General features: G+C 39.4%; 1 protein-coding gene across 7 annotated transcripts in view; it reads right to left on the minus strand.

The window, feature by feature from the left end:
• DGKB (diacylglycerol kinase beta) overlaps positions 1 to 26,357 on the minus strand; it is a 575,083-nt gene that overhangs the window by 103,115 nt on the left and 445,611 nt on the right. For all 7 annotated transcript variants that reach the window (XM_050938613.1, XM_050938610.1, XM_050938616.1 and 4 more), the window contains 2 exons: positions 12,950 to 13,040; positions 6,258 to 6,453 (listed from right to left, as the gene is read on the minus strand). In XM_050938613.1, coding sequence (XP_050794570.1) covers positions 6,258 to 6,453; positions 12,950 to 13,040 — 287 coding nt within the window. The remainder of the gene's footprint in view (positions 1 to 6,257; positions 6,454 to 12,949; positions 13,041 to 26,357) is intronic.

Consider the following 26,357-nt stretch of genomic DNA (forward strand, 5'->3'; position numbering starts at 1 on the left):
ATAGGCCATGAGCATGGTTTATATCTAAATGCTGAATTAAGCCATGAACATGCATTGTCTTAAATTTAAGAAGCCTCTGGCAAGTAGCTCACTACAGGTTTGATGTCAAGTTGTTCAGTTTGATTTCCCTTTTCTTAACATTTTGTTAAACATCAGTATGCCTGTTGCTGTGCAAGGTGCACAGGAAGAAATGGTCCCATCCTGAAGAGTTTACAATTTAATCCTGCAAAGATTTATGCTTATAAACCTTGCTCACATGAGCATTCCCATTCAAGTCAATTGGCCTCCTCATGTGAGTAAAGTTATATGTGTGTGTGTGTGCGCGCGCATGGGGTGCACGTGTGTGTTCTTGAAGGATTGGGCCCCAAGGGTGTGATTCAGTGAGGTGCTTAACATAATCCAGCACCAAATTAGGCTCCCAATAAACTTCAGCAGTTGGGATTTGGCTCCAAATAAGATTCAGCAAACAAAATATAAGTATTTTTCCTCACCAAAAGAAAGCTTTGGCAGTGCAATTCTTATAATAATATATTTCCTTCTGTTACAAATACTAAAGAAAACAGGGAAAGGTTTGAGAACTTGATTTAACATTTCTGGCAGGAAGAGAATTTAATATATAATCATTGTTGTGTATCTTTCATGGAAAATATAGTGTCACAATATAATCTATGTTTTGAGTGAGTGTCATTTGCTAAAAAGCAGGTAGTTCAGTTGTTTACAGTTATATGTCTAAGCTCATATTTCAGTCTACAGGCCTTTTCTAAACATCACCTTTTCTAAACATTGATTCTTGGCTTTCATTAATATTTGTGTATATTCATAAAGAAAAATCTTGGCCAAATAATGTTAAAGGATTTTGTTTAAGCTCCAGAAAGAAAGATGGTTCACAGTTACAGCTAAAATGCTGTCCTTGGAATAATCAGTAATGTGTAGACATTTCACAGATCTGTTAATGCCAGGGGATCCGATATAGTAAAATATTTCATATGAAAATTTTGCAAAAGCAAAATGCTCACCAAACTTCTAGCTGTTCTAGACTGCCACCTAAACCTGTATTTAGGTCTCTATAATAAATGGATTTTGCACAAGAGAAACTATAATAATTCGTTCTTAACTCAATCAAGTATTAATAAGCATGTGCATTTCTGCTCTAGAAAATTTTCTTGAAATAGGTCGTCTTATTTATGCACAATTTATTTTAGTTCGACAATGGCTACGTCTTTTCTTGGTTTCTCCCCAAAGATTTGATCCACCATGCATGCTTGGAATGTTCAGAATGGCAATTCCTTCCAGAGAAATATTGATTAAGTCCAGCTGAATTCCATCACACTTAGTTACAAAGCTAGTTACAAGCAGAAAATATTAGTGCCAAATGTCACACTCTGACATCCTTGCACAACTCCCATAGAAGTCAGTGAGAGTTGCACTCCTGCACCCAAGTGAATAAGTTGACTTTTCAAATTGTTAAATTTCAATTTATGTTTCATTGATTTTACTAATGGGATTGTTTTGCAAATAAATTGGAGAAAGTCCAGAGGAGGTCAAAAAAGATGATAAAAGGTTCAGAAAATCTAACTTTTGAGGAAAGGTTTAAAAAAAACTGGGCATGTTTAGTCCTGAGGCAAGAAGACTCTGGGGGACCAGTCTTCAGTTATGTTAAAAGATGTTATAAAGAGAATGCTGATCAATTGTTCTCCATGTTCATTGAAGATAAGGCAAGAAGTAATCAGCTTAATCTTCAGCAAGAGAGATTTAGGTTAGATATTAGGAAAAACTTTCTAACTCCAAGGATAATTAAGCACTGAAATAAGCTTTCAAGGGAGGTTGTGGAATCCCCAACACGGGAGGTTTTTAAGAACAGGTTAGACAAGCCCGGGTCAAGGATGGTCAAAATATACTTGGTCCTGCCTCAGCACAAGAGGCTAGACCACATGACCTCTCAAGGTTCCTTCCAGGCCTACGTTTTGTCCTGCCAGACAAAAAAGGTTGGAGACCACTGCCTTACTCTCTTATACTGGCTAGCTCCATCACAAGTAGCAACGCAAGAGAGGAAGCAGGCTTCACAGAACAAATACATCCCTCCACCCCATGGGCAGGAGGGGCCAGGAGTAGGTAGAGCTTTGGCTCCTCCCCCTTCAATACAAGCAGTGGTGTTGCTGCATGCATCAGGCCACATATTCTGCACCAGGCATAAACTTAGTGCAGTTTAGTCCCACAGTCTCTCTCCTGGCCTGCTTCAGGGTCAGCAAAGCAACATGATGCCTCTTATTTAGGGCAGATTGCACAGTCACAATCCACTCTTAAGTGTTGACAGTGTTAATCATTCCAGGATTCAGGCTGTGCGTGTCGAGCTTCAGCCCAATGCTCATTTTTATGGTCAAGTTATAAAATCACAAAAGCAGGGATTTCTAATGAAACACAGATTGATCCACAGTTTTAGTGACACAGTTGCATTGCTATTATTTGATAATACTAAAAATGATCTTTAATACTGCTCAAAAGTCCTAATTAGGAGAATTAGATTTTCAGAAAAATCAGATATGTATCCTTATAAAAACCTTATGTTAGCTAATAGTCTACTATAAAGTGTGGCTGTTTAGTTAGGTCTTGTGATTAGATGCCGTGTTTGGATATAAAACCAGCTGAAAGGATATTTATTCAGACTAAGTAAATAAATGAACAGAGATTAACATGCAGGTGTGTATTTATCTTGGTTCTCAAACCACCAGTACAAACTTCGGCAGAAGTCTTTAACATTTCGTGAAATGTTTGCTCCAAACTAAAAAATACACAAGACTGTAAGTAGCTAAAATGTATTTAAGGGATAAAAAAGATATTAATCTAAGACAAGATGTGACTCAAGGACATACTATTCTGAAGCTAGCAAAGGAATCACATTGTCTGAGAACAGACAGGACGTCAGCTGTTTTGACAGCTGATTGATTTAAACTTTTCACCTTACCTAACCAAAGCTCTTTATAAATTCCAACTGTAAACTCAAAGTACTTCTTCACACACTTCAAAAAACCTGTTGTTTAAAAGAAGCTCTTTAAAACTTGAAAATACATTTCTTCACCTAACAAATTTGTTTTTTTCCTATCTGGTAACCACTAGGGTTTATCCACTAACTACTTACTTTAGACTTAAATGTTTAAGTTAATACAAGGTTTGGGAAAGGTGCTTGATTGATATTGGAAGCAGAGTCACATTGTTTACTCACAGAACAGATACAACACAGCCAGTGACATTCCAAACTTCGGCCTTGTCTACACCACAAAGTTGCAGCGCTGGTGAGGGAGTTATAGCGCTGCAACTTAGGAGGTGTACACATCTGCAGGGCATCACCAGCGCTGCAACTCCCTGTTTGCAGCGCTGGCCGTACACCCGTTGAAACTCGGGTGTAGAGGATTCAGCGCTGGTGATCCAGCGCTGGTCATCAGGTGTAAACACTCACCAGCGTTTTTCTTGACCTCCGTGGAATAAACAGGTATCCCAGCATACCCAGGAAGCCTCTCTGGTAATCAAGCAGGTCTCCTTCCCCGCGGTTTGCAGGAGGGTTCGGGGAACGCGAGAACAAACCACGGGGAAGCAGGTCTCCTTCCCCGCGGTTTGCTCTCGCGTTCCCCTAACCCTCTGCAAGCAGATCTCCTTCCCCGCGGTTTGCAGGGGGGTTCGCGGAATGCGACAGCACACCGCGGGGAAGGAGATCTGCTTGCACGGGGGTTCAAAAGACACCGGAGCAAACCGCTGGGAAGGAGACCTGCTTGCAGGGGGGTTCAAAAAACACCAGAGCAAACCGCTGGGAAGGAGACCTGCTTGCAGGAGGGTTCAAAAAACACCGGAGCAAACCGCTGGGAAGGAGACCTGCTTGCAGGAGGGTTCAAAAAACACCGGAGCAAACCGCTGGGAAGGAGACTTGCTTGCAGGGGGGTTCGGGGAACACCGGAGCAAACCGCTGGGAAGGAGACCTGCTTGCACGGGTGTTCGGGGAACGCGAGAACAAACCGCGGGGAAGGAGACCTACTTGGGGGGGGGGGTGTTCGGGGAACACTGGAGCAAACCGCGGGGAAGGAGACCTGCTTCCCCGCGGTTTGCTCTCGCGTTCCCCTAACCCCCCTTGAAGCCACCCAACAGCGCTGCAGTGTGGCCACATCTAACACCACTTGCAGCGCTGGTTGCTGTAAGTGTGACCACTCTGCAGCGCTGGCCCTATACAGCTGTACTAATACAGCTGTAACAACCAGCGCTGCAAAATTGTAGATGTAGACATATCCTTCTTAGCACTACCCAGCAACATTCCTGAACACTGACATGGAGGGACCACCTTTAAAGGTAACTAGGGTCCTTCATTCAGTCCTTGAGATCTCTGCTGAGACTGCCAGCAAAGATGTAAACAAAGTATAATAATTATTACTGTAACATAGAGACAAGTCCACCAGTAACTAGACAAACTGCTATCCTGTTCAATACAGATCTTCAAACAGCTGAGAGGTTACAACAGTTTTCATCCATAGCAATTTGAAAGGCATGTGAATCGCTGCCCTAGACACGAAGTGCTCTGTATCCCTTTGTTTGTTAGGCTATGCCTACATTACAGTTGGACCTTATAGTGGCACAGTTGAACTGCTACAGCTGTAAAGTCTCCTGTGTAGCCTCTTTTTGCAGGCAAGACAGAGCTCTTCTGCTACCATAATTAAACCACCCCCAACAAGTGGTGTTAGCTATGTAGGCAGGTGAGACTCTCCTGCTGGCACAGAACTGTCCAAGCCAGCACTTTTGTTGGTGAAACTCATGTTGGTCGGTGGACAATGCACAATTTTGATCTTTTTTCTCTTGGTGTTCAAGAACCAAGGGATTCTAGTATTGACAGTAGCAGCAGAAACTCTGTAGTTGGTAGGAAGGTGTGGTAGCACCATGGACCTGTCCCACCTCCACATGGACTATCAGAGCGGGGCTAAAATGAGGACAGGAATGAAGGGAATGTGCTGCACCGTGCTAATGGGCATAGCAGATGACATTGTTGTGGCCAGTCCCTAAGCAATCTCAGAGTCCTTGTGCCTTCTTCAAAGACAATGCCTCAGTAAACTGCCAATACACATTGTCTTCTCCTCCCAGTCAGACAGTGGTTTAAAGCTACAATATATCCCATACTAGTGTCATGAACAAACAATGACTTAAAAAAAAAGTTTAATGCCAGAGTACCAGATCTGGAAAAAAAAACCCAGACATTTAGAATCTTAAGAGAAGCAGCAAAAGTAAAAGGATTCAAATAAAATCAGAATATAAAAATCCTGAGTTTTATCAAGTTTACCGAGAAATATGCCTTTTGAATGTTTTAACCCACTGAGGTAAGTGATCTCTCTCTTTGAAAGTGAAAAATACACAGAGAGCAAAAGACGTCTGTAAACGATAACTGTAGGCCAGTGGTCTCACATTGTGGTCTGTAGAACCCTTCCATGTGGTCCGTACCAAATAATATTTTGAGTCCAAAATGTTGAAGTGTTGTGTGGGGAGGTGGGTTCATGAGAAGTTCTCTTTTAGAAAGTGGTCCACAAAATGTAAAACTTGGAGAAAAATTGATTTAAACTTCTTAACTTGTGATATTTAATGTTGTGTTATAATGAATGCCTTCCAGCTCCCACCAAGTAAAATGGACGCTTATTTACTATAACGATTGTCTGAAATAACTCTTAATAATAACATCTTAGGACTGAATCCTGATCTTTTCTGTAAAAATGAGTAATGACTAAATGGAAGGGAAAGCTGAGAGGCAAACTGCAGTGTATAGAATCAGGGAGTGCAGATGGGATCCAGGTATTGTATGCTACAGTGTGGTAGCAGATCCTCATTACTACCATGATGAGATAAGCTCCATGGCCATGGAGGACAAATTCTGTCAGAAAAGGGGCATGTCTGTCTCTGAAACCAAACTGTATGTAGAGTGCCATTCATGAGTAGCTTTTATCTGGCTTCTGTAGCACTAAGCACTTTTTCTACAGAATAGAACAGTAGTGCTCTATGTTGTTGTTTAGCCTGGTTCACATGTGACGTCCTATCTAGGTAAGGTAGGTTTGCACAAAGACCGCAATTATCAGTGTAGATGTGTTTATGCCAGGGCACTGCTGCAGCATTTTTTTTTTTGGTGTGTTTTGTTTTTTTAAGCCACTCTTAGTTTCGATAAAGAGGCATATAGCAGTACAGTTTAATAAATTATTTGACTATCTAGAACCAGCTATTCATTTTAATCCGAAGATTACCTTGACATGCAACCTTCAGTTCCTTGGCATCTGTGACAGTGGTTCTTTTATCCAACCTCTTCTTTTCAGTTCGACGATGGCTACGTCTTTTCTTGGACTCTCCCCAAAGATTTGATCCACCGTGCATGCTTGGAATGTTCAGAATGGCAATTCCTTCCAGAGAAATATTGATTAAGTCTAGCTGAATTCCATCACACTGATTAGCAAAGGAAACAAAGAAATAAAGAGAGAAAGCAGTAAGACAGAAAGAGAAAATCAGAATGTTCTACCTACCAGTTGTTTTTTCCTTCATCATTCCTCCTACTGTCAAATACATATTCCTGTTTAATACTAAAATATATATATATATAATCTCTGGAAAGGAACTATGAGCTGGGAAGAAGGGTACTAGGTCCTGGTTCAGGAGGCAGAATGTGGATATGATTACTAGTCATCGCCAGGTTGCTTGCTTAAATATGGAACTATCTGGCAGTGAAAAGTTGTTATCTGATGGTTACGCATTGACTGATACGAAATGTGCTCATGATCTCACTACAGCTCTTACTGGACAAATATCCATACCGCAAACACTACCTTCACAATAATTGGATCTCCTGTCTGTCCCAGAGAAACAATTTTTCTGTTTTAGGGTTTTATACTGCTGCCCAACACCACAGTATCTGAGCACTTTCCATGTAAGATCAGTAGCAACAGTGCAAGCCCCTACGTAGACTTCATGGAGTTTCTGACACCTCCACTGCTGTTAATCAAAACCCTTTTCTGAACATTAATTCACTTTTAAAATTTAAATTAACCTTCTAGAGCAGTGTTTCTGAAACTGAGGTCCATGAGGGCACTCCAGAGAGTCTGCGAGCCCAGCTGATGAACTCCTCCCTCTCCCTCCCTGACCTCCTTCCCCTCCTTCCCAGAGCCTCCTGCACACCAGCGAACAGCTGTTCAGCAGCATGCAAGAGGCCCTGGGAGGGAAGAGGAGTAGTGGGGACAGAGTGGAAAGATGCAGGGAAAAGGAGGGACAGGGTGGAGTGGGGGTGGGAAGAGGTGGGGCCTGGGGAAAAGGAGTGGGGTGGGGCAGAGGAGTGGGGCTGAGTGGGAGGAGGTTTGGGGGGTCCTCAAATTTTTAAAATCAAAATGAGGGTCCTTGAGTTGCTAAAGTTTGAGAACTGCTATTCTAGAGGACTTTAATTTATCACCACATCTGACAGACTAATAGCACACACCCACTTAATACTATATAGCAGTCAAATCATTGGGAATGAGCCCATGCTGGAGATAAATCAAAGACCTTCTTGGCCTGAAGCAAAGCGCTATCAGTAGAGCCATAAGGAAACTTCTTTTCTGCTTTAATAATCAGTTTCTTCAATAATATAATAGTTTTCCTTGAAAGTGATATAAGGAGTCCCACTTTGGTTTCTTTGCTACCTCTTTAGGAAAGTTAGTGTTCATGACAGATGCTAGATGGAAAGTCTAAGGCCTGGTCTACACTGGGGATGGGGAGGGAAGGGGGTGTCGATGTAAGATACGCAACTTCAGCTATGGAAATACCGTAGCTGAAGTCGACGTATCTTATTTCGACTTATCTCCTGTCCTCACGGTGTGGGATCAAAGGCCGTGGCTCCCCCGTTGATTCCGCTACCGCCGCTCGCTCTGGTGGAATTCTGGAGTCAAAGGGAGCATGTTCAGGGATCGATATATCGCATCTAGACAAGACACGATATATCAATCCCTGATAAATCGATCCCTACCCGCCAATACAGCGGGTTGTCCGGACGTACCCCTAAACAGCAAACTCCCCTGTTTATCCAGAGAACAGGAAACCTATTTACAATAGGAGTTACTACACACTGCCCTGTTTACACCTCCTAAAGATGAGGTAGATTGAGGAGTGTGAAGATAATTTAGTTTCTGTGCTCATTCAGTCCTTGGCCTCTCAGTTGATACTTCCAATACACATACAAGGTAATGGTGGTTTTCCAGTACAGACACCTATTCCCTTAGGAACCAGGTCAAGACCATTATGCCATTCCACCTACAGCATGGAACTGAACAGCAACCGGATGGAAAACAAATAACTTTTGGTTACTACAACCTGGATTACATTTGCACCCGTTACAGGGGCAAAGACTTCATATCCATTTATTAATTCATTGAATCCCCCAAAGTCTCCAGGATCCACATTCCCATATTGGCTGAAGTTATTTGCACACTAGCCTCATGCCTCACAAGACAACTAAGATTTTTGTAGGCATCCTGGCATAACTACATGCTTTATTATATATTGCAGTATATATGGATATGTTAGATCTCGGTCCTGCAATTTACAATATGCTAGTGGATGCCTGCACTTTCATCGAGCCCTTTCAGGGGGGTTCTGCATAGTTACAGGAACCCACTTGTACATTTTAAAATGCAGGATTATGGCCTGAATTTGGAATGTCAATATATAATTACCAGGAAGAAATGTAGAAAAACAAATGCTTCAGTGAGAGTTCATTGACATCTGGTAGCTCACTGCTCTACAGGCCACTGTCATTTTCTTTCTCTGCTTAACACTAAGTCTTTATTAAGGCTTTTACCAAGAAAAAGAGCCTGCTACATATAATTATGATCATCTCTGCCCCAATTGTTCACTTATCCTGTAACTCACCCAAAGCACAAAACCAAACCATACTTAGTGTATACTCCTGTCTCTTTCAAATGCTTTTAACAATATTACAAATCTAGAGAAGAGACAAGAGCAATCACAATAGTAAGGCTTCCTTTTTATATTGTCTCTCCAAAAATTAAAACATTTAAAGCCATGTATAATATTCAGCGAGGGAAGATGGTAACATTCAATGACGTCTTGAAATGACTTGGCAGTTGTGGCAACAAGTATAACAGGCACATTTTTATTGACTTTCAAAAAAAGGTGATGAGTGTCTTCAATGTCATTTTGGAAGAAAACTCATGTTTTTTCTATATTTTATATGTATTAAAGATAAAGATGATTTATTTTACTAAAAAATTCTTTTCATGTGTATACTTACTTACTGCTATACACTCTAGATAAACAGATATTAATTTCATAATTAAAAGTAATCTTGTGTAAATACCCTGCAGGCCTCAATGAATCAAACACATACTGTGTGTCAGGCCTCCCACTGTCTTCAAGTGGAATGTACTGGCTGGATAATTAGATAGTACATATTTTTTAACCTTATTTGCATGCATATTATATCTTTTGCACACTGACAAGCAGCAGTAACAACAAAAGTCAGATTACCACAGGGAATTCCCACAAAGAAGTCTTCATTCCTTATAATTTGCAGCCTAAATTAAAATAATTTGATCTTTGACAAGGATGAAATGTCAAGCAGAAGGGGGTCCTCTACAAGCCACGGCCTGTGGCTTCTGAAATCTGCCTAATTTATGTCAGTCACTTCTTAATACATATTTAAGTATTACACGAAAAAGATGATAAATATGCAATCTGACACCTCTGGTATTTCCCTGCTGTTAATTTATAAAGGTCTGGCATCCCCCAAACCGACTGGAATTATTTAAATAAAAGAAGAATTGTAAAATAAGAGGGTGCCGGGGCCTCACTTCCATTTTCACTCAATATTGAACACAGCAGGTAGTACACTAAGACAATTATTTGACTAGGCCTCAGAATCCCACTGTGATGAGTTACTTTCAGAATTAGTAAAGGAGGATTTCTTTTGTTCATACACAGAGAGGGAGTTTTCTCTATAGGTAGCTTTTTGTTGCCCTAATACATTCTTATGCTAAAATAACAAATCACATATGTATTCTGTTCCTATTTTTTTCTGTTTCAGGTAATGTAAAGGTGCTGTTAATATAACAGCATGCTTTTTAGGTATATATCATGTCTATATCAACTAGAAAATAGTAGTTTTGTTCTGGTTCCTTTTAGGTTCATTCCTGGATGCAGTCCACTTTTCTGTGTTAGCTTTTCTATTACATTCATTAGCCTGGAACATTTTAGATCTGACTTAGAGTGAAGCTATCAAGTGTGATTTAGTTTACTGAAAAGAACTGAGATGAAGGCTATAGAATCTGAATAAGTGCAATACAGTGCCACACCATCCTGTCACTTAATCTTGCTCATGTATATAAAAAGGTATTTATGGAGGAAAAGCTGATAGCCCAGGACATTCTGTAAAGGTCTAATTTTGGTAACAACTCAAATTACAAAGGAAAGAAAACTAATTTTACAGATTGCCATTTTCCTCCATAAAATTGTTTTCCTGTTCATTTAGAAGACTTGTCTTTTGGGGCCCTGACTCAGAAAAGTATTCCTAGTCAGGATAGCACTTGAAGATGTGCTCTTTTCCTGAACTACTGAATTTTCCTGTAACCTTCACGTGCATTTTCATGGACGAATTTGAGGTTTAAAATGTACTGTTCATCTTGTACAGAAAATAAAGTACAGAACTTAAGAAATCCGAGTGCATATTAGGAAGGCCAAGCTTAAGTAAGTTAGAAACCAAATATAAGGATGAACAAAAATAGTATTTGCCCATAGAATGCCTGATTACAGTCTCCTAGTTCAGAGAGACAGATTCTTAATCTTCATGGGCTTTGTTTACGCAACATTTGGCTCTGTAGCAAATGCACTCTGTGTGTTTTATTCACAAAGTGAAATGTGGTATTATTTATCAAGGTCTCATTTGCAGTGATATCCTCGGGCAAAGGGCAGCACGTAACAAACCAAATGAAAACACATTGTAACACAAATGCTTATAACATAAAAACAAAACAGAATAAAATACAAATACACTGTTAGGTATTATTAGTGTAAGAGTAACCTATTTTTTAAGGTAATAGCTGTACATAATTTATTCCCACTACCCATTACCTAAATATTAAGGAGTCCATTTCCATTTGATTTGCTCAGGTACCTCTCTTTAGCATTAATGATATTAGCCATCATGCAGTGAGTGAATAAAAACAAGCATGCATAATATTATGAAATTTTAATGTCTTGAATTTAATAATAATAACAATAATAAATTTAAAGACTGTTTTACCACCATTCTGAGACTGGATGGAAGTTCATTTAACTTTGAGTATGCAAGATGTAAAAATATATGGTCACCTATGTAGCTTCTGTGTTTAAGGAGATCAACTCTTACTAGGCACAGAGCTCATGTAATGGCTGGCTGGAAAGTTGTTCATTGGAGGGAAAACTTGCTCCTGCGCTTTATAATCTGCTAAATTATATCTGAGACTTATATACCAAGACCCACATTTAAAAATCAAACCCGCTAGTCAGTTCCCCAAATATTTAGGAAAATGTTTCTCAAGTTAATTGTATTTAGAACTGAATATGAAGCACTTTCTTAAAAATCAAAATTAGGTATAAAAATCTGCTTCAAGAGCAAGATATAAATACTTCTAATTTCAGGAGAAATGGCAATTTGGCAGTGTCATCAAATTTATTTTTCTGAAGCAAAAAAATACTTTCACAAGCAATAAATCTGCCTTTCAACCTAACAACAAACTAAGCAAGTCCCAGGCCTCATAAGACTCAGAACTTCAGTCTTAATAATCTTTGGTGGTGTCCTGTAGACATTTGCTACAGTGACAGAAGGGTCTTTTCCAATACTGTAATAAATTTACCAAGCGGTGGTAACGTGGTCAACAGAAATATTATTCTAGTGGTGTTTATACCAGGGCATAGGTCAACTTAAGTATGTGTCTCAGCGGTGTGAACTTTTCATTCCCAGGTGTGCCATAGCTAGATTGATCGAAGTTGTAGGTGTAGATCAGGTCCTAGTATTCAAAGTTATTCAAAGTCCATTCAGTTCAAGTCAGTGGGAATATTTTAATTCACTTCAGCAGGCTTTCGATCAGGCCCTAATAACCTTTCATTAACATTTTGGGCTCACTCATCCTACCATCAGTGGCAAAATATCCCATTGACTTCGCAAAAAGTGAGTCTGGGCTCTTTGCCATTATTATCACTAAAGAAAAGGGGTTTAATCTTCTTGAGGGATGTTTGCATTATTATAACTTACATCCTCAGGTTTATATTTTTAATTATATATTTTTTCACTTTACTTTTATAATGTGACTACCAGCCCTCATCAGTCACTTACACCATAGACTGTTGAAACTCTCTGATCTAACATTTTTAATGCCTATTCTGTCCACATCTATCAAGGGTGCATTTTCTGATAACCTTGGATGTATAATGGTAAGATGGTCCCTTGTGCAAAGAGAAAAAGTAGTTAATGAAGGGGAATGATTCCAAAAAAAAAATGTATTCTTTAACCTTTATTCAGGAAAGCAAGCACAATTTTAGTGAACTGAGTTTTAAAGGTTATTAAAACTTGGGACCTAGAAATAATAAGATTTTTTATTTTAATCCTGAAGCAGTTCTCCCTCCCTCCAACAATCTTTCATTTTTCTATCTGACCCAGCGATAGTAACTTCCCTATTGATTTCTAATGTTATAGTTCCCCTCTTGCCCTCTTCTACTGTATTAAGACTTCACTAATCATCAAACTGAACTTTGTTCTACACCACAAATAGACATGACAAAAATAATATTTTGGGTCTGAGGTCAAAAGCTGTGCATTCCTCTGTCTTATTGGATCTGGGCACTCTGCACTGCCCCCTCCCCCTTGCATTTCAGTCAAATCAGAAACATTTTATAGTGTAACATGCACTAATTAGTTCCTTACTTCTATTTCTACAGATTCGTGCAGCTTCTTGCAGGTGGCTGAGAAAGTTTCAGAAGTGCCAAACTCAAAATACCAAAATTTGTTCTTCATTCTGAAACAGGAAAAAAAGAAGAAGATTATGCAATCTGAGTATCTGAACAAAAAAGCGATCATCCTGTCTCCCATCATAAGTAATGGCAAAGGCTTGGGAACGTGTGCCATCCCATTTGAAATAGATGAGTTCATAATTTTCAAAGCTTAAATGTTGGTGTCAAGTTGTATGATATCCCCTAAAGGGATAACAGGAATGAGTGGAACTGACAGTTTCAAATGTACCTTTGACTTCTCTTTTTCAGTGACAATCAGAATATTTTTTGTCACTTAACCAGTGACATGCCTCAGAAAATGTACTGGTTCTTATTTCATGTCTTGCACCCTGGTGGTTTAGAGTTCAAATCCCTATTCCACAGAGTTCTAGCATATGGAAGTAGGGGAGATCCTCATGATGAAGCAGAGGTAAGACAAGAATTAAATCTGTCCCAAGCCACTTGAGTGGTTCTAGTTCATTATCACAAATAAGATGTTCAAAGAAAATCCAAATTCCCACCCTAATATCTCTTCAGATATTTTGCTGTTGGATAGATGACATAAGTAAAATGGGGCATGGGATTTGCATTTTGAAGTTAATTAGTGGATTCTAGTTTAAAATAAAAACAGATGAAAATCTATATTGAAAATATACAGGATAGCATGAAACCTGTGGAGACATTACACCTGTGTAGCCTCCCAAATGTACAATGAAGCGTGCACTTCTATTTTACTAGATTTATTGTACATTGTTAAATATAATCAGTACAATCAGTAATACCACTTCATATATTTAAAAGTAGTTTTATGTAACCAGAGTGAAACTTTAATTATTATTCTGGGACAAAAAGAGAAACTATACTTAAAAAAATACCGTTAGAATTCATTATTCATATTTAAAAATCAGACATTAATATAGTGCATTCAGTTGTAGCCATCATTCTTTGGTACAAACACAGTACACTGCACTTCAAACTAGAATGTGGCTAATCCTGCATCAGTGCACAAGTGGGAAGATGCATATAGATAGATCAAGTTATAAAATCTGCCAGCTACAGTGTAGCTCTCACTCTATCAGCTCGGTAGCTCCAGTTAAAACCTAAGGCAATTTTATGGCTTGTAAAGCGACAGCCAGTTAAAGGCAATGTGGAGGGACACTGCATTAGTTGCCATTCCCAGAAACCTGCAGATAAAAAGTTAGATAGAATCCTGCCTGGTGCACCAGGGGAGCCACACAAGAGCGGTCACTACTAGAATCTGGAATAGGGTATAGCGAGCTACTCCAAAATACCAAACTATAAAGAGAGTGAACTGACATATTGCTGTAAAACAGTGTCAACTTTTTCAAAAAGGGCTTTTACACAGATTATTTGAAAGTCTTGGAAAACAATTTTCAGCACTGAACTCTACATTAAACGTCAGTCTGCTCTGTCTATGAGAAAAGAGACATGCTTCACAAAGCAACTCTAACAAGCAGTATGAAACTATTTCAGGTGACAGTATTTTCAGAAATAGCTATGTGGCTAGATTTTCAAAACAGCCCCTATTTTGGTACCCTTCTTTGTAAGCACAAATGATAGATAATAATATCCTCAGAATAATATCTGTCTCTTATGTAGTACTTTTCATTAGTAGCTCTCAAAGCACTTCACAATCTTTAATGTATTTCTTCTCACAAAACCCCTGTGAGGTAGGGATGCCTAATTACCATGGTGCCTGCAAATCAGAGAATTATTTTTTACACCCATGTCCTTAACTGGTTTCAGTTGGTCTAGCTCCATGAATAGAGCTAGAACAAAATTGACATCAGCAGAAGACATGGTGCCTACATTTTATCATCCAGTGCTTTCATACCACAGAGATAGCAGCCTTATCTCAGATAAATATGGGGAAAAATTAGTTGGCAACCCTTTGAAAATTTGGCTGTTGGTATTTTTCTACTGCAGCATACTCTGGGACAATACTTAAATGAAGAGCAGAGAAAATTTAATCAATACATCGATTCAAAGAAACAGAAAAATACTGCATTGTTTCTCTTTCTTCACATAATAAACATCCTCCTATTGAATAAAGATTAATAAACCTATATACACTTTTTCTTTTAAGGACTTCCATCTTGACACTTACTGTTATTCTTCCCCAAATGAAATAATTTTTCTTTCCCTTTACTTGCTAATTCTTTCCCAATTCTGCAAAGGTTGCTCTAACTGTCTCCTTTTTAATGCTCCATAAATTGAAATCTCTCACTCAAAAGGGACAGAAGAAACACATAGCAATTCCATAGTTCTATTAATGCTTATCAAGAATATAGTGGTGTTAAAATCACCTTAATCACCATGAGTAAAGAATAACAAAACCAAGGAATTGACAGTGCACTTGATGTTTACTAGAAAATGTAGTCAATACATCAGAATATTGTGGAATTATATGATAGTGGATTAATCTTTTTACTTGTTGCTGTTTGGATAGTGTATCTATTTCCTATCACTGAGTTGTGTCCTCTGGGATCATATTATTCCTTAAAATATAGTACAGTATGCTTGTTCTCCTTTTTCTACTTGGAAGAACAGGATATAGATGATATATTTGTTATCAAGAAGGCCAGAAAGAAAACCATTTTAAAGCTTGTGTCTCATCTCTCTTTTTAAAAAGCAAAAAGAAGTTGCCAGGGAATTGAATCCAAACACAATGCTGCCAATGCAGACACCTGATAATACCTCAGCACATACATAGTCCGTGGATCTAGGAATGGCAGGTGGGGAGTGAAGACCAAACAAGATCCTGCCTCACCACCCTTACACTTTGGGCTCATATATCTGGGGACGCTACGGAAAATTAATTTGAATTAACTAAAAGTGTGAATTAAAAGTGGATTTATTACACTGCATTAAATCTTTGTGGGACACTCTCATTCAGAATTAGGGCTAGTCTACACTAGAAGTGCTATATCAGCGCAGCTACTCCAATGCAGCTGTGCTGCTGTAACTCATCCAGTGAAGATGCTCTATGCCGATAGGAGAGAGCTTTCCCATCAGCATAATAAAGCCACCCCCAAGAGAGGTGATAGCTTCTTCCACCAACCTCGCACTGTCCACACGGGCACTTAGGTCGGTGTAACTTACGTCACTCAGGAGGGTGGCTTATTCACACCACTGACCGACATAAGTTACACCCAAGTAAGTGGTAGTGTAGACCTGGCCTTAAAGTGGCCTTAATTCAATTTATCATAATTCACTTTGAAGGTGGAGTGGTTCAGTGTAGACACTTACTACAGGAGGAGTTCTCTCTCTCTCTCATTGCTGTAAATCCACCTCCCAAGAAGCAATAGCTAGGTTAAGAGAAGAAATTTTCCACCAACGTAGCACTGCCTACATGGGGACTTAGATTGGTTTAACAATGTCACTCGGTTGTGGATTTTCCACACTCTTGAGCAACATAGCTGGGTTGATGTAATTTTCTAATATAGACCAGCCCTTAGTTTCCCCATGGAGTCAAGCTGTTTCTCTCCTTTGTTCTTTGTAGCCTAGTGGCTGATGAACACCCCTACAAGACATAGCTATGTTATGTTGCCATGGTGTATACAACAATAGCTCCATGGACAAATTCTTCTGTCAACCTAGCTATCATCTCACAGGGAGATGGATTAACTACAGTGATGAGAGAATCTCTCTTGTCATTGTAGTGAGTGTCTACAATTGAAGCGGTACAGTGGCACAGCTGAAGCGCTGCAGCTGTGCCACTGGAGTGTTTTAAGCATAGACATACCCTAATACTGGAGCATGCTGTGATAAATGGGACAATCTTCTAAAACATGTTTGAAACAAGTTGGCAGTACAGTATAGGAAAGCTCACACTGACATCACCTATACTATTCTTATACTGGAGATAAATAGCAGTCTTTTGTCTCTAGTTCTGCCAATCCAACACCTTGCATAAGAGCTACATTCACTTAATTTAAAAAAAAGAAGCATAGAGCACTATTTTCATGCAAGAATCAAGTGAGTTTGCTTAAGCTGACTATGCTGCAGCTTTGCATTATTATCAGTTAATTAGAAACCCCCAACTGCTAAAATTATTTTATGTAACCTTTCTGATTAGGAAATTACAAGGCATATTATTGGGAAAATAGCCCTATATCTAAATATGGAAATAATACATGTTTTATTATACACCAGAAAAGCACATGCACTGCATCTCATTATGTAATCAGTCAAGGAAAATAGATTAATATATTAATTGTATTCATAAAAAGGGGTCAGCAAATTTAAAAAAATAAATAAAATATAAAACCCCAATTCTCTGACCTAAAAAGTATTATACATAAGATTATTAGCCTTGCCTATTATTAAGGTTGCCTAAGAGTTCCCATTATAAGATCCGGCTTTCAGTTGCTTATAACTTTGCCCAACTTTAACCATTTGGGCTGAAAATGTCCATACTGGGTGCCTGCCAGGAACAAGACACGTTTTACCCATGTTAAAAAATTCTGAAGATCTTCTTCTTGAAAAGCTGTAGTGTCTTTGCTTTGGAGCAGGGACTTGAAATTTGTCACTGCAGTTGTCTTTGTGGCAGGGATGTGTCTTTTGCCATCTCCATGCAAATCTACTCAAATTTGACAAAGTGATAAGCATCTGAAAAATTGCAGTTTGCACATGCTCAGTAGAAATTGCTTACCTTTTAGCAGTTATACTTCCTGACGATTCCACCTATACTGAGCCTAGGGCTGAACAGGACTTTCCCTGAAATTGAAGCTCTGGGATGCTGCGGCTGATGCCAATCAAGGAACCTGAACTGAGAGGAGGGAGCCTCTCTGTCATGTGCATCATGTGCTCTCAGAGGTCCCTTTGCTGGGCCCAGGCAGTGTGAAGGAGGATTTTTTCTGATTCAAATACAGAGGGGACAAGAGCTACATCTACTGATATGGGGGGTAGCAGAGTAAACTAGAACAAAGCGTGGGAGGAGGAGGGTCAGAAACTCATACTGGAAGCTAGCAGTGGGGAGAAGGACATTGGGACTGGAAGTTGGCACATGAGGGAGACTGGGACCAGCTGGGTAAGAAGCCTGGAAGCCAGAGGCAGAGGCAGAGATTAGAATATGAGCTCCTGGGAGATTGGGACAGGTTGTGCAAGGAGACTGGGGCTTAGAACCTGAGGGGGCAGGCAGAAGAGGTGAGGGAGACAGGAAAGAGATCTGATGAAGAGCTGTTGTGTGTGGGGAGAAGTAGGGCTGTCTGGGCAATTAGACTAGAACAAAGAGCCAGAGATGTGAGGGAGACACTGAGAATGACACACAGAACCCGGCCAGAAGCAAGAGGATAAGAAGTGGCAAATTTCCATAAACGAGAGACCTACTTGGGAGGAGTAGAGCTATGGCTGAGGATTATGGTGAAAAAGTGGAGGCCAGAGCGAGCGAAAGAGGTGAATATCAGTAAGAGATAAGAATCCCAAAATAAATGTTTACAATTTATATCATATTACAGAGAGAAAACAAAGATAAAATAGGGAGAGGGGAAAAGGCTGAACCAGGGAAGTTAAAGAGGAGGGGAAAATAAACTGAAAAGACTGAAGTTTTTGGTTTTTGTCTTTAAGGTCTGAAAAGCGAGAGTATAACATTAAAAATGAACATGGGAATATAGGAATTGCCATAGTGCAGCAAAGCAGTGATATTGTGTCACAATATTCTGTACTTAACAGCGTCCAGTACCAGAGGCTTCAGAGGAAAGTCCAAGAATCTCTCTAGTGGAAAGTCATGGAATAATTTGACCAAAAGAGAATTTTTTTCCTAACTTCAGGCAGTTAGTAATTCACTTTAACCATAAAGCATAAGGGAATATAAAAAGAGATTATAAAAAAACTAGGGGCAATCTTTTTATTTTTTTAGGAAAATTTGTATTACCAAGTGATAATCTATGTGCATGTGCACCTCATGCAATTCCGCTGACTTATCAGAGTTTGGCCTCTTATATATCAACATATTTTTATTTTATGATATCTATTATGGACATTAACACCAGAAACTGTAGTGCTGACCCCTAACCCAAAGAAAGAGAAAATTCAGAAGCCTAAGCAGATGCAAAACCTTCCATCCCCAAACATGAAGGTTATGGGGAATGCCGAGGGCATCAAACATCTGAAAGTACTTAAGATTCTGCAAACTCTTTCCAGGTGCAGTTTAAGGTGTTGCTGGTTTGGGATCAGGCTACCTGAGTGACTGGATCCAATAAATTAAAATACATACATGTATAAATAAGTAATATAAAACCTACAGCTAACACTGCATGACACAACTACTGTGTTTTATATTTCTGGTATGAGTTACTTAAGTAATCATTTTTATTTCAATAAAAAAAACAAAATCTTCAGCAGCTAAAATTAATCAATATTTGGTCATTTCATACACATAAATGTTAAAGATTTTTTTTTAAAAAGTAGTCCTGACTTTCTTATAGCAGTGTCCAATAGACAACATATTTTCCATCTATTCTCATTGTTCATAGATCTATTATCTAGGTAATTTTATACTTAGGTAAAATGATTTCATTGCAGCACATAATATATATTAATAAGATTGTATGACTTTTTCTAATGTTCTTCTTTTCAGTTCTGTATTAACAATCATATAATTCCTGTTCTCCTTTATAATGAATCATATGCACAGGTAAGGAAATAGCCAGTGGAGATGCACATCCATAAGAAATGTGTGTGTGTCGGGCAAGATTTTAATAGGTACCTCTTTGCCAACTTTTTCTTTCCCATTACCAACTACACTTATGGCAAATCAGTGTTAATCTCCTACAGTACATGGTATAAGCATAGATTGTATAGATACATGGCTGAATTCCTAAGGACTATGCAGGGACAGCTGCAAAACTAGATTTGCACAGTAAATAAATCAATCTAAGGCATCCATATGATCACATAACTACATTACAGATGATCATAGGTAAATTTACCATATAAAAATGGCTATGCCATTCAAAAAGATTATGCTATTGTCTTAGCCTATCACTAGTCTCACAGCTGCTTTTTCAGCAATTTATCAGTATTTAACTCTATAACTATCTTGCATTGCAATTAATTTTGTTTTGTAACCTGCATTTGTATATTCTGCTCTTCTACTGCTATACTATGCACAACCCCGTCATCTTCCTACTTTCTCCAGCTCTCTACCCATCTCCCTTCTGTTCCTGTGATCCACATCTTCACATATCACCAGTTAACATCCATTTTCCACCTCCTTGCTGATGGTGGAGGCTCTGCCTCCATGCATGCTCTCACACTCAAACATGATCTTCCCCTCAATAACTTTGCTAAATCCCATACCTTCTTGGTCCCATACATATTTCCTCTTTTTTGTTATTTTACTCTCTAAATTGCCTATTCCTCCTCAAGAAGCATGCTGCCACCTGTGACCTCCTCCCATCCCTTCCGTATCTGAAACCCAATTGTTACTCTCTGTCTTACCGATGAGGCTGATTTTCCCACATCCTCTGCTCATCCTATAGTCTGTGAGACTTAAGTGGTGGATAGGACTAATGCTGGCCTCTACATAGGAATGAATTTTATCCTAAAATACTATTCAGAAAGTAGATATTTTAATAGATAAGCACCATGGTTCAATCATTATAAGATTCATTGTGCAGGATACTGGAACTTTTCTAGTCACTGGGTGGCTAGATATTTTGGAGTCATACCTCTGAATACACCTGTGCTGCATTGATATGCAACATGATGCACTGTGTTGTTTAATGGGGAAAAAAGATGACATCTTTCTCTATGGATTATAGAGATGTTACTCTCAACTGGCACAAGTTAACAGGAGGTTAACCTAGAGCACCTGGCATAAAAACCTGTAATTACAAAGCATTATGGTATCTAAATGATAGGATTTTAACAGAGACTTCCCACATAACCAAACTGGCTTTCTGATCTGTGATACATTACCTTGAGAAGCAAATGCCAGGATTTCTCATTTCAGTCAGATATTTATTTCAGTCTTAAAAGCAATTATTAATATGGTTGAAAAATGTATTTTGATTTTTTTTACCAATAATCAATACGTTTACTGTGTCTGTTACTATAAACTATACCATGCACCTTTACCACACTATTCCATGCTCTTGACTATTCTGTGTCTGTTACCCACCATATCTATTCCTACACTTAACATTTTATTTATATTTATCCTGATACTTCCTGTCACTTTCTCTCCCAATTCCCCAGTCTTGGGAGCAGATGCTGATGTACCAATGACTCATTAATTTGAAGAGGGTTTTAATATGAACAAAAATGAAGTCTGTAAACTAATTCACATTTAACAGGCCTGACTGTACCAGGGAATCAATAAAGCACTGTTTGAAAACCTCTATATGTATGTTATAATAGACCAAATAGTTTAGAGCAAGGTCACAGAACTTCACATTTCATCTTTAAATTATGTCAGAGGAATAAAACAATTTTCTTTTTTTTCACCCTAATATCCTGGCATGTAAAAGCAGATATGACACTGAGTACTACTTAAATTAATGAAACCATTGTTATAGGTCTCTAAAGGTTTAGGGACAGGTTTATAGGAAGAATCTTGTGGCTGGCTGCTGCAGCTGCATGAAACTCACTATATTCTAGAATTAAAAATGCATAAAGCAGTGTTATGAACTGCTTCCCTGTAAAGTAGGTCCATCTGGAATTCATTACTCCATTTCTCTAACCAGCAGTGTTTAACTCTCACTGATGAACTGAAGTAGCCCAATGATGTTCAATTGGGAAAAAAGGTTAAAAAATCTGAAACACCTTTAAAAAGGATTGTTAGCCCTTCCAAACAGAAAACAACAAAACAAGTAAGAAAAATTACTGAACAGACACAAAGCAGTTACAGCAAATTCCAGGGACCTAGAAGGAACCCCCTCCATATACACAAGGATGCATCCTCCTCACTTGTTCCTCTGCTTTAGGATCTCTTCAGAAACTCTGCTTTAGGATCTCTTCAGAAGCTGCTCTGTTGGAGCTTGACTGGCTGGAATTCTGATGGGCTTTGGTGCAGGCCTAGGGACAGAGCAGGAGAAGCGACAGCATTCTGTCTGAGAGTTAAGAGACCTTGCAAGCTCCATTATTCCCTTTGGACCTCTCTTGCCCTGCTGCAGGGGATCTCAGACAACAGTGACATGACTTCCACAGGAGCTATGCAGCCCGGTATTGGAAGGAGGGGGGAAATGTTGCCGGAGTGCAGGGCAGCTATCCTTGCTGATGGCTCCTGCAATCATGGACTTAGTGAATGTGCCCTTCCCTGCAGATTGTGTGGTTATGTGGGTTTGGGAGAGTCCATCCCCTCCAAGCTCCATTGCCCCCAGGGCCTATCCCCTTGAAAAGATGATTTAAGGCAGTGGTTCTCAGCGCATTTATCATTGTGGGCCACACATGCAGCCCACAATATATTACCTAGGCCTCAGGTTGAGAACCATAGCACCCCCCACCCCACTAGTCCTCCCATTCTGAGACCCCTATGCCCAGCCCCCAGCCCCCCAGAGACCCCTCCACAGAGCAGGGCTAGGAGCAGAGCCCCAGGTTTGGGGCCGGACAGCCGGGCTCTGCACCCCACCACACAGGACTGGGCAGCCGGGACCCAGACCACAGATTCTGCTGCGCGGGGCCAGGCAGCCAGGATCTAGATTTTTTTTTAGCACACAGCTTGGCCACAGCCATGTGCTAATTGGGCTGCATGCGGCCCACTGGCTGTGGGTTGAGAACCACTGATTTCTGGAAATCTCAGCAAGTCAACTATGCCACTATTCTTCATTATTTGTAATTTGGTAGCACATAGAGGTGCCAGCTAAAATCAGGACATCTTTGACATGGACACTGTCCAGACACATAGCAAGAGGCAGTTCTTGCTTTGAAGGTAGTACAGTCTAAATCAGAGGTAAGCAACCTTCGGCATGTGAGCTGATTTTCAGCGGCACTCACACTGTCCAGGTCCTGGCCACTGGTCCGGGGGCTCTGCATTTTAATTTAATTTTAAATGAAGCTTCTTAAACATTTTAAAAACCTTATTTACTTTACATACTACAATAGTTCAGTTATATATTGTAGACTTATAGAAAGAGACCTTCTAAAAACGTTAAAATGTATTACCAGCATGCAAAACCTGAAATTAGACTGAATGAATGAAGACTCGCACACCACTTCTGAAAAGTTGCTGACTGCTGGTCTAAATAGACAAAACAGTCAAAGAGTGATAGAAAGGAAGAATTACTACTGTCAACCCCATTTTACAGATTGCAAACTGAGGCACAGAGAGATTAAGCGATTTATCACAGAAGGAGTCTGAGTTAGGGTTGGGAATTGAACCAAGATTACCAGAATCCTAATCCAATGCTTTATTCACTTCCTCTGAGAGCTTTTCTTCCTCTCTTGCTTCCTCCTGGGAGTCTTCCAAAAAGGGAGTGGGAGCTGACCCCTATGTTCTTGGAATTTGTGGGGTTTTTTGCTTTACTATTTCCTAGAAAATAGTTTTGGCTATTTCTGAGATGCAGAATGCTCCTTACAGGAATGACAAATGAATCAGATTAGAGAGACATGGCTACAATAACACTACATACAAATAAACCATGTTACATATAAACATATGTCATATAGTTCATATGAATTCCTTCACAGATTGTTCAGAAACAAGCAAACATTATCAATAGACACCCCTTTGAGTAGTGGGTCCCAATACTTTTAAGCAATAGTTTATTCTTCAGTAATTTAAATACTCACTGTGTGGCCAATTGTGGCCCAAAATACGGTTATATAAATGTTCCCCACATGCAGTTATCGTAGGGCATCGTTAGTATGACAGAAGGTCTTTACTTAGTGAATCCAAAGCTTAGCACCATATGCGTCCATGGTGGCTATATAAATAATAAATTCTACTACTACAGCTCTTTACCACATCACTGTTTGAAATAAAAATCTGGCAAACTTCCCATACTTAAATGTCACCTTAAAGGATGAGGTAAGCTGACAAGGAGGGAGTAAAGCACAGAATACCACAGTTCTTCTTTTTATGAAGCTAAATGATTATTAGTGATTCTCTCTTGAAAATCTAGTTGTTGGATGGCTGGCAAATATATGCTCAAACTACTGTCCACTAGATAGGCACAGCTGTACGTGCACCGCTGTTAATTCCTCTGTGATGGTGTCCACCATTTTGCTATTGGTTTGTTGTTACGTAGGGTGGGCTGACGTAGGGTATAACAGATATGTAGCCACCTAGTATTTCACAGTTGCCACTGTGGGGCACCCCATTGGAATCGCACCCAGATACCTGCACTCCCTTTGTGTTCAAAGAGAAAGGATGACAAGCCAGCTGCCTGATCAGGCTCTACGCATTCTTCTTCTCACATACACATCTAGTGGGAGATGGGGAAGGGGAAGAGTCATAGAAATCCCACAGAGGCAGACTGTTCTCCCCTCCCTCTATGCTACCCAGAGCATAGGCATAAGGGAGCACCTTACACTTACTTCACTGTGTGGATGCATAGGACAGGGTGCTTAACAATTATCATCAGTCTATAAAGTGGGGACATTCATTAACCCTTCTGGCTAAGAAAGTATTAAAGAGACAATGTTATTTTTACCCTCATGAAAAAAACCTATAGAATGTAAGAGAGATGAAACCAATGGGGTTCATGTAGGACAGTGGCCAGATCTACCCGTAAGTAGGGAAGCTGAACTCACACTTTAGACACCTGCTCAGCTCCAGTACCTTTGATCCAGGGTTTTCTTTCTACATTTAATACCACTGCTTCAACCAAAACCAGCCCCGAAAGCCCTCATTGTCCTCATTCTCTTAGTCTTTGGGGTTTCTCAGACTTCCCCAGCTGAGGCTTCCTCCCAGCCAGCTCCTTCTACCTCCAGGTGTCTTCCTCTCAGGTCTCCTGCCTGACAGGTGCAAAAGTCCTCTTCCAAGTCATTCCCTAAACTTGGGTCTCTCTATGATATGAAACTAGACCTTCCAGTTTTTAAAGGCCATCACAGGATCATTGGGGCATGCATATGCACCCTGAAGCCCAGGCTCTGTTACAGTTCTATAGAAATGACTAAAAAATAACCCTATATAAATTGCACAGGAAATTATATATTTTCCATGGAAGTCTTATATCACCTTACAGAATGTAATAGGGAACTACATCCCTGCTACGGAATTCTATAGGCTGGTGAATTCTATATTCTGCTGAATTCTTCAGGTCTTTTCCACAAGCATATAAACAAAGATCAATTTTTAGAAAGCTACTATACTTCTAATTTTTAAGTAATCATATATTTAAGGAGTGCTAAATGTAGTTTCAGTGTCTAATGGGACTCTTTTTGCAGCCAGAGTACGAGTGAAGAACCATCCTTTGTGAGAGATAATTCTAAGCTATCAAGTAAGCCTAGTAATTAGACCTGTGCTTCTACCTAAATTATATTTGTCTTCTTCAGTGCCTCTGTGGTTTTACTTCTTGTACTGTAACTCCATATTGCACTTCTAATCATTACTTCACCCCTGCTTTTTAAAATGCATCACAGCTCTGTGATACCAGCTGTTGTTTTCTTTCCTAATGAACTTCACTTGCCGAAAAGGATTTAAATTTCTTTGAACCTCATACTTAGTCACTGTGAGTCTCTCTTTTTAAGCTCCCAAGACAAAAGGAAAATGAGATGTCTCACACTTAGCCCTGAAGCCAGTGATACCTTGGGAGTTAAACTTGATAAAGAACTCATGCATTAGGTAATGGGGCCACAATCACCTTTTAATTCTTTTCCAGCTTAGGAGACTTAGGGCTTATTTATATGAAATTCATATGCATGGGTTTAACTTTTTTTTAAACCAAAATAATTAAAGCAATGCAAAAGTCTGCATGGACACACTTAAGCTCTGATCCTGAATGGAACTATGGTATTCCACAAAGTTAAACATAGGCTTAAATGTGGAGGATCAGGGCCTTATTTCAGTATAAGAGTGACTTGTTTGGTTTAGTTAAACCTGATCCTAATTGACTTAAGCTAAACCAAAATAAGCTATTGAAACCAAAATTAGAGCATCCACATGGTCTTTTTGCACCAGTTTAACCATATAGATTTAAATAAATACATTAAGTAAAATGAGTGCAAATTTCCTGTGTAGACAAGCCTCTATTCACCACAGGATAGCATCAGAACCACATACCAGTTGCTAACATACATGCATAGTTCTCAGTGAACAGTAGCAGATTATCAAGAAAGCATAAATTATCAGCACATAAATTACTGTAGCACTGGGTCCATAGTGATTACACGAGAGATGCAGCAAACTGTCCAACTGGCAAAAATAGCAATACAAA

This window comes from Gopherus flavomarginatus, chromosome 2 (assembly GCF_025201925.1).
Source record: "Gopherus flavomarginatus isolate rGopFla2 chromosome 2, rGopFla2.mat.asm, whole genome shotgun sequence".
Taxonomy (NCBI): domain Eukaryota; kingdom Metazoa; phylum Chordata; order Testudines; family Testudinidae; genus Gopherus; species Gopherus flavomarginatus.